An 18,327-nucleotide genomic window follows, 5' to 3' on the forward strand; every position below is an offset into this window, starting at 1 on the left:
ATTTTCCTTTGTTTCTCAGCATTGTCTCTGACTTCTGCTAAGATAAGATCCATACAGGATTTTTCCTATAACAGACAGTAAGTTTGTCACATAATCTGGAGGAGCTCAGAAATGCCTCTTTTCCACTAGGGTTGTGGCTTTGTCCTTATGGTCTTCTGAGACTTATTTATAGAGGAGAATGCACCCGCAACCAAAGAGTCAGCATGTCACTGATGTTTATCTGAGAGAGAAAAAGACTTAAATGTTGAAGCCCACCATTAGCCTAATTAAAGAAGAGTTCAAGCAGTGAACTAACCCAGGATTACTTATTTTCTTTAAAAATCATGGAAAAAGAGAAAAAGAGCATGATTATAAATTTTGTAATTTTTAAATAATAACAGATTTTTATAAAGTGTGTTTATCTTTGAGATTGTAAAGATGTAGGAAACCACCATGATAGGGTGAATTAAGGGCTTTCTTCTAGCTCAGGAAAACATGCCTGATGACAGAATGCGGAAAACTCAAGGAAAAAACAGGGAAGGAAGCAAGGAAATCTCCAGATCCTCAAGTGACCAAAATCCAGGAACATAAATGATAACCATTATTGTTTTGTAGTGAAACCCTCCCTTTCTCTTTTCTACTTCTTTCCTTGAAACTGCATGAAGCAGACGATTGTCACTCCGTATTTATTTGAGAAAAACATTATATAATAATATGGACAGAAGATGAGATCAGATGCACAGGAGGCAGTAAAGGCTGAAAACAAAGGGAACCAGGAAAGAATGAAGATAAGGTGTTGCATTTAATATTGGGAACATCCAGGTCAAATGCCAGAGCTGAGGAAACCAGCAAGAAGGACATTTTCTGCAGGGTCACTTAACCAGGAGCAAACCAGATCCTGAGAGGCACTCTTGTTGAGAAGGAATAAGAGTGAAGCAGGGGACCTTTTCAAGCCATGAAGAAACTGGGACAGGTTCTTCCTTGTGTGCCACCATCTTCATTTCAGCTCAGGAGTCCTGCAGGAGACAGAGGACAGTGTTGTTTCCTGTCTTAACTTTACAAGCAGCTTTTTCCCCTGTCTTTCTCTCAGGGCTTCATGTTAAAGCACTGCAGTAAGAAGGAGAAAAAGTCTTAAGTCTCCTTGAGCCAAAGCCTTCTACTTAGTGAAAAGAAGAAGCTTTAGTGGAAACTGCTTGATCAGAAGTCAGATCCAAAGTCTTTCTCATTATTTCTGTCTCCCATTTTGTCACTTCTACCATCTATTCTAGGACGACTAAATATGATTCTAAAAGAGAGTTAAAGAGTATTACCTGTTGGCTGAAGTGCAGGGTCTTCTGGAAAAGAGAAGGGAAAATAAATACTTAAAAGATATGGAGGTAAAGGGGGGAAAACAGGTGGGGGGGGAATGAATTGGGAGATGAGATTGGGGTTGACATATATACACTAATATGTATAAAATAGATAATTAATAAAAAATTTTAAGTATAAAAAAGATATGGAGGTAAATCTGTCCCCAAACACAATGTTCCTGGTCCTGGACCACTCTCTTAAGACTTCTTTAACACCATAACCTACATCACAAGATGCCAGGGAGAGAGGAAAACAGACACTAAGAGGATCAAGCTTCTGTCACACAAATCAAGTGTAATTTCATCAGCCTTAGTGTCTCTTCCTGCATTTGCCCTGGCATCTCAACCCAAGAATCTCATGTGGCCTCTGTCTCTACAGGCCATCACCTTTTATGTTTCAACCACTGTTAACCATGGACTGTCAATTTCTGAGGTCAGCTAGCTAAAGAAAGATTAACAGAGTCATCGATATAGAGAACTAACCGAACAAAGTCATATTTCTTCCCCCAAAAGCCTGTGGGGAGGCTCAGCTGACAACAGGCTTCTTACCTTTCAGATTCCTGAAGTAGAGGAACAGCCCCACCCCAAGGAAGAGCAGCCCCAGAACAAAGCCTCCAACTCCACTCATCATCTTGCTCTGAGCAGATTCAGACCGGGCCCCTGAGAAAAGAAGCTAGCTTTAGTGATTTTTATCCCAAATCCAGCTTCTCTATTTCGATGTTTAAGATGGAGAGGTTTTTGATTTTTAGTTTTTTTTTTTTGATAATGCATATATATTTTCACATCTTTATTGGAGTATAATTGCTTTACTCTGTTGTGCCAGTTTCCGCTGTACAACGAAGTGAATCAGCTGTATTTATACACATGTCCCCATATGCCCTCCCTCTTGAGCCTCCCTTCCACCCTCCCTATCCCACCCCTCTAGGTCATCACCAATCAAAAGATGGAGAGTTTTGAGAATGGGGAAAGCAGGATGCCCAGGAAGAGCTAGAATAACTGGCAATTTGTAGAAAAAAAAAATTTTTTTAATCACACCTAGTAGCTTCAAGGTTAAGGCACTGAATTCATGTAAATATTACAGCCCTGACCTAAAGACTATCATACAGAGTGAAGTAAGCCAGAAAGAGAAAAACAAATACCGTATGCTAACGCATATATATGGAATCTAAAAAAAATGCTTCTGATAAACCCAGCGACAGAGCAAGAATAAAGATGGAGATGCAGAGAACGGACTTGAGGACACGGGGTGGGCGGGGGAGTCGAAGGGGAAGCTGGGACGAAGTGAGAGAGTAGTATTGACATATATACACTACCAAGTGTAAAATAGATAGCCAGTGGGAAGTTGCCGCATAACATAGGGAGATCAACTCAATGACGGGTGATGACTTAGAGGGCTAGGATAGGGAGGGTGGAAGGGAGTTGTGGGAGGGAGGGGATATGGGGATATGTATAGTGACAGCTGATTCACTTTGGTGTACAGAAAAAAACTGGCACAACAGTGTAAAGCAATTATATTCCAATAAAGAGCTTAAAAAATAAAATTAAATGAAATAAAATAAAATATTGCATTAAAAAATAATTAAATAAATATTACAGTCCTAACATAAGGCCACATGACTTCAGTATCTGATAGATGAGGAGCCAGGGACTGAATGAAGTTAAGTATCTTCTCTAGGGTGACAGAGCTAATAAAAGCAGAGCTGAGATTGGACTCCACTCATGTCAGGAAAGTTCCTACATTGTAGAGGATGTTCCTCTTCTCAGATCACAATGAACAACTCAGAGCAACAGTGTCAGAAGCACAAGCCCAGCCTGAGGCAGGGGACTGGTGCCCAGGGCCATGTAGTGACCACGATCTGAGATTTCCTGGAGGCTCAGAACACGGACATCTCTTTTCTGCTTGTTAAGCAAAATTGCCACCCTAGGGGGTATAGGTATTTGGAGAAATTATCCCAGGATGTGTATAAACTATCAGAGGCTTTCTATCACAGGATATCACAGGGCTCCCCCAATAACCTCAGCTGAAGGACAGGAGAACATGGAACAAATGAACACATGCTGTGGGGAGAGGAGAAACCTGGTAGGTGAGGAATTTATGAGGTCAGAGAGCTTCTCACTCCATTCCACTGCGATAGGGCTGGTCTGGCTGGGGTGCTCCACTTGGCAGGTGTAGACCTCTCCACTCTGAGGGACTGTCTCAAGCATCACCATGGTCTGGAAGGTCCAGTCTCCATTAGGGATCAGGCCTGTGGAGACCACCCCAGCCTCCTCTTCCTGGCCATTCCGGAACCACCTGACTTCAACGTGGCCTGGATAGAAACCATTCACAGAGCAGACCAGGAGGTTGTGGTGCTGCAGGGGCTGGGTCTTTGCAGGATACACAGTCACTGTAGGCTCGACTAGGAAAGAAAAGGGAGAGGGGATAAGTGAAGAAGACAGAGTAAATCTCCTTGGTTGGCTACCTTTCTACCACCAGTCGCCAGATCACACTGTACTCTCAGGCAGGAAAGGCTGGCCATGTGGCCCAACTTTAGGAATTAGTGCCATGAACCTTGACTTTAATCCTTACAGCACGGGCCCGTTAGATTTGAGAGATGTCGAGAAAATGTGTGTGTGTGTGTGTGTGTGTGTTTCATAGTGTGAATAGTAATTCATTGTTAAACTGAAGTGTTTAAAAATCTTTGCAAGGCATATAGTGTATTAATTAAAAGCATGATTTCTGAAGCCAGACGGCCTGGGTTCAAATCCAGGATCTCCCTCTTAGTGATTGATCCTGGGAGAATTTTTATATTCCTATGTGCCTCAGCTTTCTCACCTATAAAGGGGGATAATTTTACTTAACTTACCTCTTAGCATTATGTGAGGATTAAGGCACCTAAGGTATGTAAAACAATAACGGATATTGAGCTTTCAATATATGTTAGCTATTATTATCCTTGTTTAACTGAAGAGAAAATATGATTCAAAGCCATGTGGATAAATTAGAGAAGAGCAGTGGGGTGTGTGTGGAGATAGAGGATGAAATCCTGGGAAAGCTGTCTCCGTGCTCTCCCACCTTAGAACACCTCAGAAATGGTTCTGCCCTGGGAAGCAGGAAAGAGCTGATTACCTAACTCTATGAGTTGAATCCCAAGAAAAACTTGAGTCCTGAAGGAGAGGGAAAGCTGGAAGGAATTTAAAAAAATAATTAAAAAAATAATTCTTATAATTGTGTAACCCCAGAACCAGCTCCAAACCGGCCCTATTCTGTTTCTAACAAGATGCTGAGTTGTTTTTCAGAGACCACAGAACAAACCATGAGTCATGCAGCCGAAGCATGAGCAGAGGAGAAAATTTTGACCCAGAGCCAAACACCCAAAGTTTCTCCCTGATCATAGAACCAATGGACTCAGACCTGAAGCAAAGGGTCCACCGTCCAGGAAGATCAGGTGCTGAAGCCCCTTTACCACACTTTACCATAAATGTCCAAGTTCCAAAGCCCTTTGCTGGGTAGCTCAACCTTAAATCCCCTTCCCTCCTCTCTGACCATCCACCCCAGTTAGTATTCCTCCATCTCACCTCCCCCTTTCTCCCACCTCACCTCTCCCACAGCATTGCTCAGCATGCCCCAAACCATCCTTCCTGCTCCACTCCCCCCACACTTCCCCTCCCTCCCGGTCCTCCCAGACCCCAGGCCCTTCCCCCCCACCACATGCTCTCTCCCCTCTCACAGTCACACACTGACAAAATCACACACTGTTTCCCGAAAGCCTGTGAGACTCACTCCCTGCCTCACCCTCTCACAGTAACTTTAGTAACCTGTACTTGCTCACAATCCAACACTCACGCAGGCTCAGTCTCTGTCTCTCTGTCTCTCTCTCTCTTTCTCTCTCTATCTCACACACACACACACACACACACACACATGCACACACACACACACCCTCCCCCTGGCCACCCACCCGCCTCGCTCACCTCGCTGCTGCCGCATGAAGCTGCCAATACCCCAGTAGTTGATTCTGCACAGTGTGTGCACCTTGGCCCGCATCTGCTCCATGAAGTCCTTCTGGTTGTTCCAGTACTCAGCGTCTGGCCGCCCCAGCTCAGTCACCGCCGTGAACTCCCCCACGTCGCTGTCGAAGTGCACATCCTCCTGCGTGTTGTAGATGTATCTGGCCAAGAACCGCACCTGCTCCATCCCGTTGGAGAAATGACACTCGGCCTTAAACTGATGCATGAAAAGTGCTGTGACGACATGAAAGATCTGGTCACTGGACGGACTCCTGGACTGCGATGCCCACCGAGCACTCAAGCGCCAATGGGAACACTAGGACCTCCTTCATTAGCTCCACTGGCACCCCCAACTACCAGCACCCCAGGCGTTCACCTTTCACCTGCAGGGTCAGGCAAGGCCATGGTGGGCAGAGGAAACCCCTCTGATCCTAAGGCATTCAGGATGCAGTCAGCTCTGTACTTGGCTGGAGACCTCCAAGCCTGAGCTGGACCAGGATGGGCCCCATCACCACCTCCTCCCCAATGCCTCCACCTGAAAAACACCCACTGCTCCCTCCTCTCATCCCACAACCCTGAAACACTTCCTTACCTAGAGCTGACCTTGTGCCAGGCCTGTGCTGCCCCCTGGGAATCCAAAGAAAGAAAAACAAACATCTTCCCTACCTTCTAGGAGCATAAAATTTAGTGAAAGTGATGGACAAAACACAACCACACAACAATTAATTATATAGGAGTCAGAAATGTCAGAAGAAAAGTGTGGAGTTCTCGAACAGAGAGTAATTACATTAGGGTGTCAGAGAAGTAGTCTCTGAAGAATGACATTTAAGATGTGACATGACACAACATTGTAAATCAACTATACTTCAGTTTTAAAGAAAGATTTGATATGAAAGCTTAAGTTGATGTGGGTTGAGGGAAAGAAGGGGTTTGTGTGTGTATGTTTGGGAGAAAAAGGAGGCATATTTCAGGTAAAGGTAGTAGCAGCTGTAAAAGTTTAAAAGAGAAAGATGAATTTCTGCAAGAAATCAGAAGAAAACATTTCACTAAGCACAGAGAGTGAGGAAGGACGGAGGAGTTTAAAAAATTCCACTGGAAAAATCACAGGAGCTGGGTACATAAAAGACTTATAGGTTATGTTAGGGTTTTGAATTTATCTTAAATGTAATAGGAAATTTTTGACGAGTTTTAAGAATAAAACCACGATCCCAATACACTTCTACTTTTCCTTTTCTGCACTTCCAAACCCAGATAGTTCAGAAAATCAATTTTTTTTTAATTTGGTGCCATAACTCACTTGGCAAATCTGACCTGATGAGGTAAGAGATCAAATATGTCTCTGGAGCTGAGGGGGTGTGTTCTGTACATTGCAGGCTGTCTACCAGCATCCCTGGCCTCTACCCACTTGAGGTCAGAAGAAACCTTCAGTGTAACAACCAAAAATTACTCCAGATATTCGGAAGTCAAGGAATAGGGGGAAGGAGTGGTGATCTATATCACTGGGTGAGCTCCACTAGCATAAACCATCCAAAAAATCTATGGTCAAAAGCCACCGTTAATTAGGGAGCCCTGAGAATTACATTAAAAGTTTTGCCAATATTATATCTGTTGAAAATCTTGTTCCTATATGAAATTTCTATTTTTCAAGAATCCAGCCCCAGTGGAGAGTTATTTTTTCAGCAGAATAAATTTGAATATGGCTTACTTATTTCTTTGCCTTGCCAGCCAATTAAAAAGACATATGTTTTCTTCACATCATCTTCCATCTTAATTTCTCCTCCACTAGTCCACTACTTATCTATAGTAGTAAACTACAGCCACAGACATTTTGTTCCTATTCAAAGCTAATTCATTTTCTAACTTTCTCTCCTATACACAATAATACCAACAGGCATCAAATTACCAGCCTTAACCAGGTGTAGAACTCTCATTTCTGTAGTCAAGTACCTTCAGAAAGGAGGAAGTTAGAAAAAATGGCATTCTCATATAGACAGTTTACAAAAAAAGAACAAGACCCCAGACTTTGAGTAGAGACCTTCACTTAGAAATGAAGGCAGAGAGGAGTGCACTCTGGGTGGGACCAGGTCTACTTACTATTCAGGAATTCTCTAATACCTTCTTGTCACATGACAAAGTTAAAAAATAACAACCCACACAACAATCTACCCCAAATCTGTTCACTTCACCTTCACTATTGTCTTTGTCATGACCACACTAAATGAAGCCACAGCACCTCTGCCCTACAGATGTCCCTAAATGGTGTCCCTGACTCTACCTGTAATCCTTTGGAATCCAGTCTCCACATGGTAGCTAGGATTATTTTAGAAAATAAGCAAACTGACTGTCCTTATCATCTCTCAGTAGCTTCACGTATCTCTATAAATAAAACTCAAAGTTCTCACCATGGCCATCAGAGCCTAACATGATTTGGCTCCTGCTTTCCACTCCAGCCTCATCTTATTCCATTCCCCAAACTGCTTGCTCTGCTTCTGTCACTCTAACCTTCATTCTGTCCCTTAAACACAGCAAAGATCTTCCCACACTTCAGCCTTTCCCCTGCTCCTACTCCCTGGAGCACTTGTCCCTTGGATCCCTCACATGTCTGGCTTCTCATCATTTATGTCTCAATTGAATGTCACCTTCTCATGGAGAGCTCCCTAGATGCTTGAATTGAAGTCAGGTGAATACAATTCCCTCTGTTCTATAACCCTGATATATTTTTTCAGAGTACTATTGCTCTCAAATGTTTTTCCTTGTTAAATGTTTATTGGGTTGTCATTAGGTAAGTTCATGACAGTAGGGGACTTTCCTATGTTACTCAGATAGAATTCTCTGAGCCAAGAACAGAGCCCAGTATATAACAGTTGCTCAGGAAAAAGAAAAAGCATTTATGGTCAAGATGAATAAATCCAGTGTTCTGGAAATGGATCTTTGTGGGAATCCTGGAAAGCAAGATAGGGCTCAGCTCCAAAACTCTTTTATTCTGATGACACATGATATTCTTTCCATTTCCTGTGAGAAATTCAGGCAAGCTTCCTTTTGATCCTCCTACCAGTTGGAAGAATGAAAGGAAAGGAAAAGGTGATTTTAAGATTCAGGGAAAATTTCACTAAGTTTCATCTCGTCCAATGGATCTGTTGTAGTACTGAGGGAGGGTCTATGCAACTTTGGGGATTTTCAGTAATAGTGATGACATAGCTGAGGAAAGAATAGGGAAGAACCAGACTGACTAATTAAAGAAATAAAAAGGCATTATTAATGAACCTATAAAATTTGGAGCCAAGACCCCATAAGCCAATGCGTTCCCTTGACTCGCTTATGGGCTTTCAGCCCGATGGGATGGAAGTAACCTTCACACTCTCAGGACCCTGCTCAGGGTTTATGGTTCATCATATGAAAATGCTGATATCTGACTACTTTTAACTTACAAAAACAAGAATTTCCTATAATGTATCCTCTGCTAATCGAATCTCTCCTCATGTGCTCTGGCCAGAGAATGGGGAGAGGTAGGAGAAACCAGTAATGTAGAAAGATTCAAAATAGATTTGCAAAGAACACTAAACTGTGTCAGGTTTTCAAAAGATGCCTTAAGTTCTTCAAGGCATCAAAGAATACTCCATAGATGCTCCTTATCTACAGGGTCGTTCCAAGTACTAAGAATCCCTGGTTCAGCTCCAGGGTACTTTTCCCAGGAGAAATAGAAAGTTAACCCCAGCTTCTGTCAGAGAACCTCCAGGGCAGGGATACAGGCATTGTGGTTCAGGAAGATAGGAAAAGATATAATGAGGGAGGCCCTTTGATACATTCTCACATATTAGGGAGAGACAGCAACATCATAGATCCTGTTAAGGATATAACGTAGGATCTTCTAGGAGAGATCTTTCTAATTCCTTGAGATTCCCTATAAAATTTTCAGAGAAACTTTTCCTTTTTCTGACATAATTCAACATAATAAAGGGAATTGCTTCACTTGGAATTATTCTGACATCCTTACTTCTAAATCCTCTTAATCCCAAGGGAATGGGATGTAAGACAGGAAACATTTTACTGGAAGAGAGTTGAGAAGAAATATCCCACATATTATGGGGGCCCCTTAAACAGCACCCAGAAGACAAGCACCCAGGGCCCTTTTGTTGGGGAAGGAATGGAGGATCCATGTGATAAAGATAGGTAATGACTGAAGAAAATGTCACAGTTTTTTAAGGGACCTGGTCTGGACACAGAAACAAAGGTAACTCCCTTTCTTCCCCCACCCACTATAGCTCATCCCCACAAGGTGTGCACTTACGTGGGGTCTCCCTGGCCCAAGCCAGGGGAGGGCTCAGCACCATCAGTATCACTGTCAGAGCTGCCATCCAGTGAACCACAGACACATCATGCAGGGGAACAGGGGAAGACAGGGTGTGAGGGAGCAGGTGAGTGTCACTCATGAGGCCTAGGACGCTCCACAACCCACATGCCAAGCAATACCAACCAATGAACTCTTTGTTCCTGGATTGGGTGGTCTCAGTGTTAGAAAAACCAATCAGCATCACAGATGAGAAGCATCATCATTTGCTGGTCAGAGATTCAATATGAAGGTCCTCTTCTGAAACTTAGAATGTCCTCCACTGAAAGGATTGCTTTAATTTAGTACTTTAAAGATTTGATCCAGTTGTATCTGAAACATTTTAATTGGGCCCCTATTGTGAGCCAGTTCTGTGCTGGTCAGGGGTGTGTCACACGTTTGAGCCTTTTAGGAACATCATTCCTCTTACTTGAAGACAGAGATATTTTTCAAAATGTATGTGTGAGTGTGTGAGCAATTGAGGAAGTGGAGAGAAAATTATTTCACTTTAGGAGACCTTTAGTCCAGTCCTTTTTGCAACATAATTTAGTGTTATAGATTTGGGAAAATCACTTAACTTGCACAGTTGAAAACAAGGCACTTCAATTTTTCAAGTTCTTCAATACTGAAAAATGCTGTGATTCTGTGGACAACTGAAAGAACAGCATCCCTGGTAACTGATGATGTAACAGAATTATAACTGTTGTATGGAGAGTTTGGTCTATATCGCCTTACAGATAAGAATGTCTCCAATATACCAGAGGAAATTGAAAGTTAGTCAATAATTTAACCTAAGTGAAATGTTTTTCAGGTTTGTCTCCTGGTGTTATGACTGAGTTTAGTGGTACCTCCAGAAAACACAGAGAGGAAGGGGCTTAGAGGAGACAAACTACATGGAATGGAAGGTTTTAAACCTTACAGTGCAACAAAGCCAACTACCCAAATCATGGGATGCAGGGAGCTGAGACATGAATAAAGGACTCAAAGTCAGCCTTTGACACAATAACTCAGCTTCAGAATGTAATATTTTATGTAAAAAAGTGTTCAATTCCTTATCGCTGTTTCCCATTAGGATTTCCTCATTTTCTTGGGGATATGTTCCCTTATTATTCAACTTCTCTTGCTTTATCCTAGGAAAAGATATAAGAAGACTTTGCTAATGAATACATTACAGAATGTTCAGGAAATAGAACACTATGGAAAAACTATGAATTATATCTTTTGATATAATCATATAGTTTTAAATATGTAAATCTTCATTAAATAACTATCATACATTATATTCGTATAAATGTAATATCTCAGATTTATAATGGACTTGAGAGGTCAACTCTCTGTCTAAAGTTCAGCATTAATTCACATCCCACCCCAGTTCTGATAAGCATTCATTCTTTATGTGCATTAATAGTTCTGGTGATAGTACTCACCATGCTGCAATAAAAATAACAAGAATTAATTGAGCAACTTTTGTGCTTTTCACTTTGTACCCAGAATTATACAAGGAGCTCTTTATACTCGTACATCATTTTGAACTATAATTCTCACATCATTTCAGTGATTTTAGTATTCTTTCTAATCCTACAAATGGAGAAAATAAAATTATGGGTGGGAGTTAAACAACCTTTGCAAGGATACAGGGCTAGAAAATGGTACACTCCAGATTGAACCAAGATATATAAGACTCCAAACCACATAAGCTCAAACACTGCATCACACTACAACACTGTCGATTTTTGAAGAGAAGAGTCCCTTAGATTGAAACTACTCTCATCACTTTAATTCATAGATATACATACCCATAAGGCTACTTCTTTTAATTAATGACAACATTCTATATAGATTGAGACAGTACTGTGTAGCAATTCTAGTTTCTTCAAAAGATTCTCATCACCAGCATCCTTACTGTCCGCTGGAAATGACAAAACTTGCATTTATCTTATGTAATTACACCTATTGTTCCTCACCATTCTCCTTCCATTGAAAATAACAGTGGCCTCCAAATTTCTGTATTCAATCTTGTTCTCAATTATTAATACAGACTTCTTAGCATAACAAAGTGCAAGTTTGAACATTTTGGAAGAGAATAGAAATAGTATCACTTCCTTTGGAAAAATTTATTTCTATTAATATGGAAGTTGCAGAATTTCTTGGAATGGTTGGGTTGAAGCCACTATTGTCCCTGGATCTGAGAAAAATCTATGTCCCTAGACCACCACGATAATTCAGTACTATTGAAAGTTGTACAATTAACTAGTTGTGACATGTGATAATCTGGAAAAGCTACACTAAATTTCACCTTAGATAATAGACTAAAAGGAATGGCCAAAAAAAAAAAAGTAATTCTATATTAAGAATACACTGAAATAAAGAGGACACTGTCAAAACTTGTTCTTATAAAGGTGACATACAACTTACAAATTTTACAAATTTCTTTTTGAAAAGAATTAGCCAATGACTGTGACCTAAATTCTGTTATGTTGTACAAATTTATGAGTAAAAAAAACAAATGTGCTGCTTTTCTTCAACTTTTCTTTGGTACTAATTTAGTATAAGGAAAACTCAGGTGACAATGCAGCAACTGTCACCAAACCATCACTCTTACAGGTGATCCCCAGGCTGAGCTTCTTCACTGAGAGCAAGAGGAGAAGCAATCCTGCTCAACCCCTGCTGTGTAAGAGGAGTGTCAAAGAAGGGCTTACTTCCTGAGGAAAAGGCAGTTAATTTGATTTCCTGAAGAAAGTGGTTATCAGTAAGGAAGTTCTAGTCTTTGCTCTTGATACATAAAACCACAGGTTTGTTTTTATGGAAAATAAATCACAACATTCTTGGGAACAAGAAAGTGACATGAGGTACACACTTTTCTTTTGAACAAGAGGCAGATTGAAATTTACAGGCTTACAGAATGTCTTAAGTCTTATCAATCGTCACAGAAAAGGACTCACTTGTAGGAAGCTTTAAAGTTTGCCATAAATTGAGAAAAACAGACTTTTAGTTATCAGCAAGCCAGTTAGCATAGAACATCTGTCTCTTGTCCAAGTAGTCTCAGAATATTTTTTGTAGTTTCACAGATATCACCACTAATCTGGAATTTAGTGAGAAGGAACTCATAGTACCTTATCTGAGGGAAAAGTATTATTAATAAGAAATGGATAAACACATCCAATTTTTTCTTACCATGAAAGACATGTATCCTGGGCAGACGACTGCCATTTACAGGCCATGTTAGCCCTCAGTAGGCTTGGTAAATCCACTTCCAGTGAGATCTCATTGATGTCCTCCATTAAGAACTTTGGATGGAGCTATTATTTATGCCATGGTGTATCTAAGTCAGTTGACAGGGCTTCTTCAACTTCCAAACATCATTCTTTGACTCAACTTACCTATCTTTTATAATATTTTAACACAGTACATTTTTTAGAACCAGAATGTTTGCCATTAAGTAGTCACAGAGAAGTCAACTAGAATTCTCATAGGCCCATCCATTTATATCGTATGTAGGAAGAGTTTTAGTTTTCTTTTTCTCTTTGATCTAGATCTTGTGTTTATTGTGCTGTGGCAAAGTTTCCACGTCTTCATCCGGTACAAATACTGGCCAGATTATTTTTCAAAATTCCACCTTGGTTTTCCACCAGCAACTGCTCAGTGATTCCAGGTATATGTCTGGAATGTTGTCTAATTCAAAATAAATAATAAAATATTTTAGCATATCCTTTGCTATTAGTTCATCCTTATAGATAAACAAGATTCTACCCTCAAGAAGTAAACTTGCTAGTTGTTATTCTCGCCAAGTAAGAGAAGGATCTACTCCCCTTGTCTTAACATCTCTTCCTAATGTTGTCAAACAAACGTATACAAATTGCATTAAACCTACATATCATTTTGTGGGGTGGAGAATTAACATGTTTACTATGCTGACTCTTCCAGTACATGGACATAGTATGTGTCTCCAAATATTTACAACTTTTTTGATTATTTAATAAGCATTTAACAAATTTTCAGCATACAAGTCATGTACATGTTTGTTAGGTTTGTATGTATTTATCTCCTTTTTGAATGATTGGTCATAGTATTTTACTATTAAATTTTACTTCCATGTGTTCACTGCAAGTATATAGAAATAGAATCATGTATGTTTATATTGCATCCTGTGAACCTGCTAAACTCAGTTATTATTTTAGGAATTCTTTTTATGTCTTTAAACATTTTATGGAATTATCACATGAAACCACCTGGGCCTGGAGATTTCTTTTTCTTGAGTTTATATATGAAGAATTAAACTTTTTAAATAGTTATAGAGGTGTTCAGATTATCCAGTTCAGCTTGTGAGAATTTATATATATATACTTCTTGAAGAATCAGCCCATTTTACAGAAGTTTTCAAATTTGTGTGTGTAAAGTTGTTTGTAGTATTACCTTATTATCTTTTGGTGTCTGTAGGTTCTGTGTTGGTATCTACTGTTTTATTACTGATATTTGTAAATATTATTTTCTTTATCAGTCTTGCTAAAGACTTGTCATTTTTATTAATCTTTTCAAAGAGTCAGTTTTTGTTTCATTGATTTCTGTTATTTTTCCGTTTTCAATTTCATTAACTTCTGTTTATATCTGTATTAATCCCTTCCTCCTGCCTGCTTTGGATTTTTTGCTTTCCTTTTTCTAGTTCCTTTAGGTGGAAGCTTAGTTTATTAGTATGAGATTTGTCATCTTTTCTACAGTCAACATTTAGTGCTATAAATTTCTTTCTAAGCACTGTCTTAGCTGCATCCCTCAAATTTTGATATGTTGTATTTACATTTTTATTCAGGAGGTATATATAGATAGATACATTTAGATATATCTGTATCTATATATATATAGAAACCTCTGCTTAGATCCATAGATTATTTATAAGTATCAATCTATAGATATTGTTCTCTAAATATTTATTAGATCCTGTTTGTTTACAGTGTTGGTGAGTTTTTTTGTATCCTTCTTGATTTTCTGTCTAGCTGTTGTTGTGAGAGGGATGGTGAAATCTCCAGCTGTAAATGTGCATATGTCTATTTCACATTTCAGTTCTGTTGGTTTTTGCTTCACCTATTTTGCTGCTCCATTGTTGGGTGCAACACATTTAGGATTGCATTGTCTTCTTGGTGGAGAACATTTTTATCATTATGCACTGTTCCTCCTCTGTTCCTGGTAATTTTCTTTTCTCTGAAATCTACTTTATCTGATATTAATATAGACTATTCTGCTTTCTTTTGACTAATATTTGCATGTTATGCTTTTTCTTTTTTCTATATTCAACCTACCTTTATTGCTGTAATTGAAGTGAATTTCTCATAGACATTAAATAGTGGGTCATTATCTTATCCATCCAGCAGTTTAATTACAGATCTTCGTTGACTTATGATGGGGTTATGTACTGATAAACCCATTATAAGTTGAAAATATTGTACATCAAAAACACATTTAATACACCTAAACTACCGAACACCATAGTTTACCCTAGCCTAATTTAAATATGTTCAGAACACTTATATTTTTTGCCCACAGTTGGGCAAAATCATCTAACACAGCCTATTTTATAATAAATGTTGAATATTTCTTATAACATATTGAGCACTGTACTGAATGTGGGAAACAGAATGGTTGTATGGGTGCAGAATGGTTATAAATGTATTGGTTGTTTACCCTCAAGATAGTGTGGCTGACTGGGAGCTGGGGCTCACTGCCACTGCCCAGCATCTTGAAAGTATCAAACTGCATATTGCTAATCCAGAAAAAGATCAAAATTCAAAATTCAATGTACAATTTCTATGAATGTATATCACTTTTGCACCATTGTAAAAAGTCAAAAAATCATAAATTGAACCATCATAAGTCAGAGACCATGTCTACTGTGTTAAACATTTATACTTAATATAATTATCGTTATGTTGAGGTTTAAATCTGCCATCTTATTTTTGTTTTCTACTTATTCCTTCTATATTTTATATCTATTTTTTCCTTTTTTCTGCCTCCTGTGAATTCCTTGAATGATTTTTAGAATACATTTATTTATAGTGCTCTTGAGTATCTCTGTATAATTTTTTTTCATTTTATTTATTTATTTGTTATTTTTTTTGAGGTACACCAAGTTCAATCATCTGTATTTATACACATGTCCCCAGGATGAAGTGAAAGAGTAGCATGGACATACATATACTACTAACTGTGAAATAGATAGCCTGTGGGAAGTTGCTGTATGACAGAGGGAGTTCAACTCGAGGATGGATGATGCCTTGGAGGACTGGGACAGGGAGGGTGGGGGAGAGTCGAGGGAGGGAGGGAATACGGGGATATCTGTATAATTTTTTTAATTGCCTGCTCTAAGCATTATGTTTTACATTTCTTACTTATTACAGTCTACTGATGTCAGCATATCACCAATTTTACTGAAGAACAGACAGCGCATCCCCCTTTAAGGCCTTTATCCTTCCACACTTCCAACATAGTTTTCTTAAATATACACTTCATAAAGTTTGAAAATCATATCAATGTTTTGATTTTTGCAACTGTCACATACAACCTAAAAAACTCAAGAAAAGAAGGAACTTCTTTCATGTTTACCCAAGTTTTTCTCCGTTTATTATTTTTTCTTTTTTCTGACTATCAAGATTCTTTCTTTTATCATTTCCTTTCCATTTCGAGAAGTTTCTTTAGCCATTCTTTTAGGGTAGGTGTACTGTTGACAAATTCTCCTAGCTTTCCTTCATCTGAAAATGTCTTGATTTCCCCTTCATTTCTGAACAATATTTTCTCTGGATGTTGAGTTCTGGTTAGACAGTTTTTTAGCACTTGAAATATGTTGTGCCACTTCCTTCTGTACTCCATGTTTTCTGATGAGAAATATGCTGTCATTTGAGCTGTTTTTCCTTTAGAGATACAGTGTCATTTCCCTTTGGTTGCTTTCAAGATTTTTTTTTTTTTTTTGTCTTTACTTAACAGTTTGATCATTATATATCTGTGTGTATTTTGCTAGGTTTTTCTCAACTTCTTGAATCTGTAGGTTTAGGTCATTTGACAAATGTGGGAAATTTTCAGCCAATATTTCATTGAGTACATTTATTGGTTCCATCATTGTTCTCTCTTGGAACTCCAATAACATGTTAGATTTTTTTGTTACTGAGATCTATTTAATTTTTTTTTTTTTTCGTTTTGCTGAGTGTTAGCTATTTTCCATTTGCTAACACCCCACAGATGGTGAGTTCCCCTATCTGGTGTTAGACTTCAAGTGTATTTTTCAACTGTAAGCATGGATCCGGCTGACCACTGTTAGGTAAATTCACTAAGGGTTGTTTTTGGTTTTTGTTTTTAAGCTCTTTATTGGAATATATTTGCTTTACACTCTCGTACCAGTTTTTGAGGTACAGCAAAGTGAATCAGCTGTATTTATACACATATCCCCATATCCCCTCCTTCCCACGACTCCCTCCCACCCTCCCTATCCTGGTCCTCTAAGGCATCACCCATCATCGAGTGGATCTCCCTTTGTTATATAGCAACTTCCCGCTAGCTATTTATTTTTCAGTTGGTAGTGTATATATGTCTATGCTACTCTCTCACTTCGTCCCCACTTCCCCTTCATCCCCCCTCCAAACCCATGTCTTCCAGTCCATTCTCTGCATCTGCATCCTTATTCTTGCCCTGTCACTGGGTTCATCAGTACCATTTTTTTAGATTCCATATATATGAGTTAGTATACGATATTTGTTTTTCTCTTTCTGGCTTACTTCACTGTAGGACAGGCTCTAGGTCTATCCACCTCATTACATATAGCTCAATTTCATTCCTATTTATGGCTGAGTAATATTCCATTGTATATATGTGCCACATCTTCTTTAGCCATTCATCTGTTGATGGGCATTTAGGTTACTTCCATGTCCCGGCTATTGTAAATAGTGTTGCAATAAACATGATGGTACATGTTTCTTTTAGGATTATGGTTTTCTCTGGGTATATGCCCAGTAGTGGGATTACTGGGTCATATGGTAGTTCTATTTTTAGTTTTTTAAGGACCCTCCATCCTGTTTTCCATAGTGGCTGTACCAACTTACATTCCCACCAACAGTGCAGGAGAGTTCCCTTCTCTTTACACCCTCTCCAACATTTACTGATTGTAGATTTTCTGATGATGTCCATCCTAACTGGTGTGAGGTGATACCTCATTGTGACTTTGACTTGCATTTCTCCAATGATTAGTGATGTTGAGCATCTTTTCATGTATTTGTTAGTCATCTGCATGTCTTCTTTGGAGAAATGTCTATTTAGGTCTTCTGCCCATTTGTGGATTGGGTTATTTGCTTTTTAGGTATTAAGCTGCATGAGCTGCTTGTAAATTTTGGAGATTAATCCTTTGTCAGTTTCTTCATTGGCAAGTATTTTCTCCCATTCTGAGGGTTGTCTTCTTGTCTTGTTTATGGTTTCTTTTGCTGTGCAAAAGCTTTTAAGTTTCATGAGGTCCCATTTGTTTATTCTTGATTTTATTTCCATGATTCTAGGAGGTGGGTCAAAAAGGATCTTGCTTTGTTGTATGTCATAGAGTGTTCTGCCTATTTTTTCCTCTAGGAGTTTTATAGTGTCTGGCCTTACATTTAGGTCTTTGATCCATTTTGAGTTTATTTTTGTGTATGGTGTTAGGAAGTGTTCTAATTTCATTCT

The 18,327-nt window shown here is 39.0% G+C and overlaps 1 protein-coding gene across 1 annotated transcript; it reads right to left on the reverse strand.

The window, feature by feature from the left end:
* Positions 1 to 931: 931 nt before the first annotated feature.
* Positions 932 to 11,766, reverse strand: LOC130831815 (DLA class II histocompatibility antigen, DR-1 beta chain-like). Its single transcript, XM_057700220.1, has 7 exons — positions 11,744 to 11,766; positions 9,607 to 9,677; positions 5,283 to 5,552; positions 3,446 to 3,727; positions 1,878 to 1,988; positions 1,290 to 1,313; positions 932 to 995 (listed from the first exon to the last, which is right to left on the reverse strand). Exons 2-7 carry the CDS (start codon positions 9,671 to 9,673, stop codon positions 982 to 984), a joined length of 768 nt encoding a protein of 255 aa, XP_057556203.1. The 5' UTR covers positions 9,674 to 9,677; positions 11,744 to 11,766; the 3' UTR covers positions 932 to 981.
* Positions 11,767 to 18,327: the final 6,561 nt, after the last annotated feature.

This window comes from Hippopotamus amphibius, chromosome 11 (assembly GCF_030028045.1).
Source record: "Hippopotamus amphibius kiboko isolate mHipAmp2 chromosome 11, mHipAmp2.hap2, whole genome shotgun sequence".
Lineage (NCBI taxonomy): Eukaryota > Metazoa > Chordata > Mammalia > Artiodactyla > Hippopotamidae > Hippopotamus > Hippopotamus amphibius.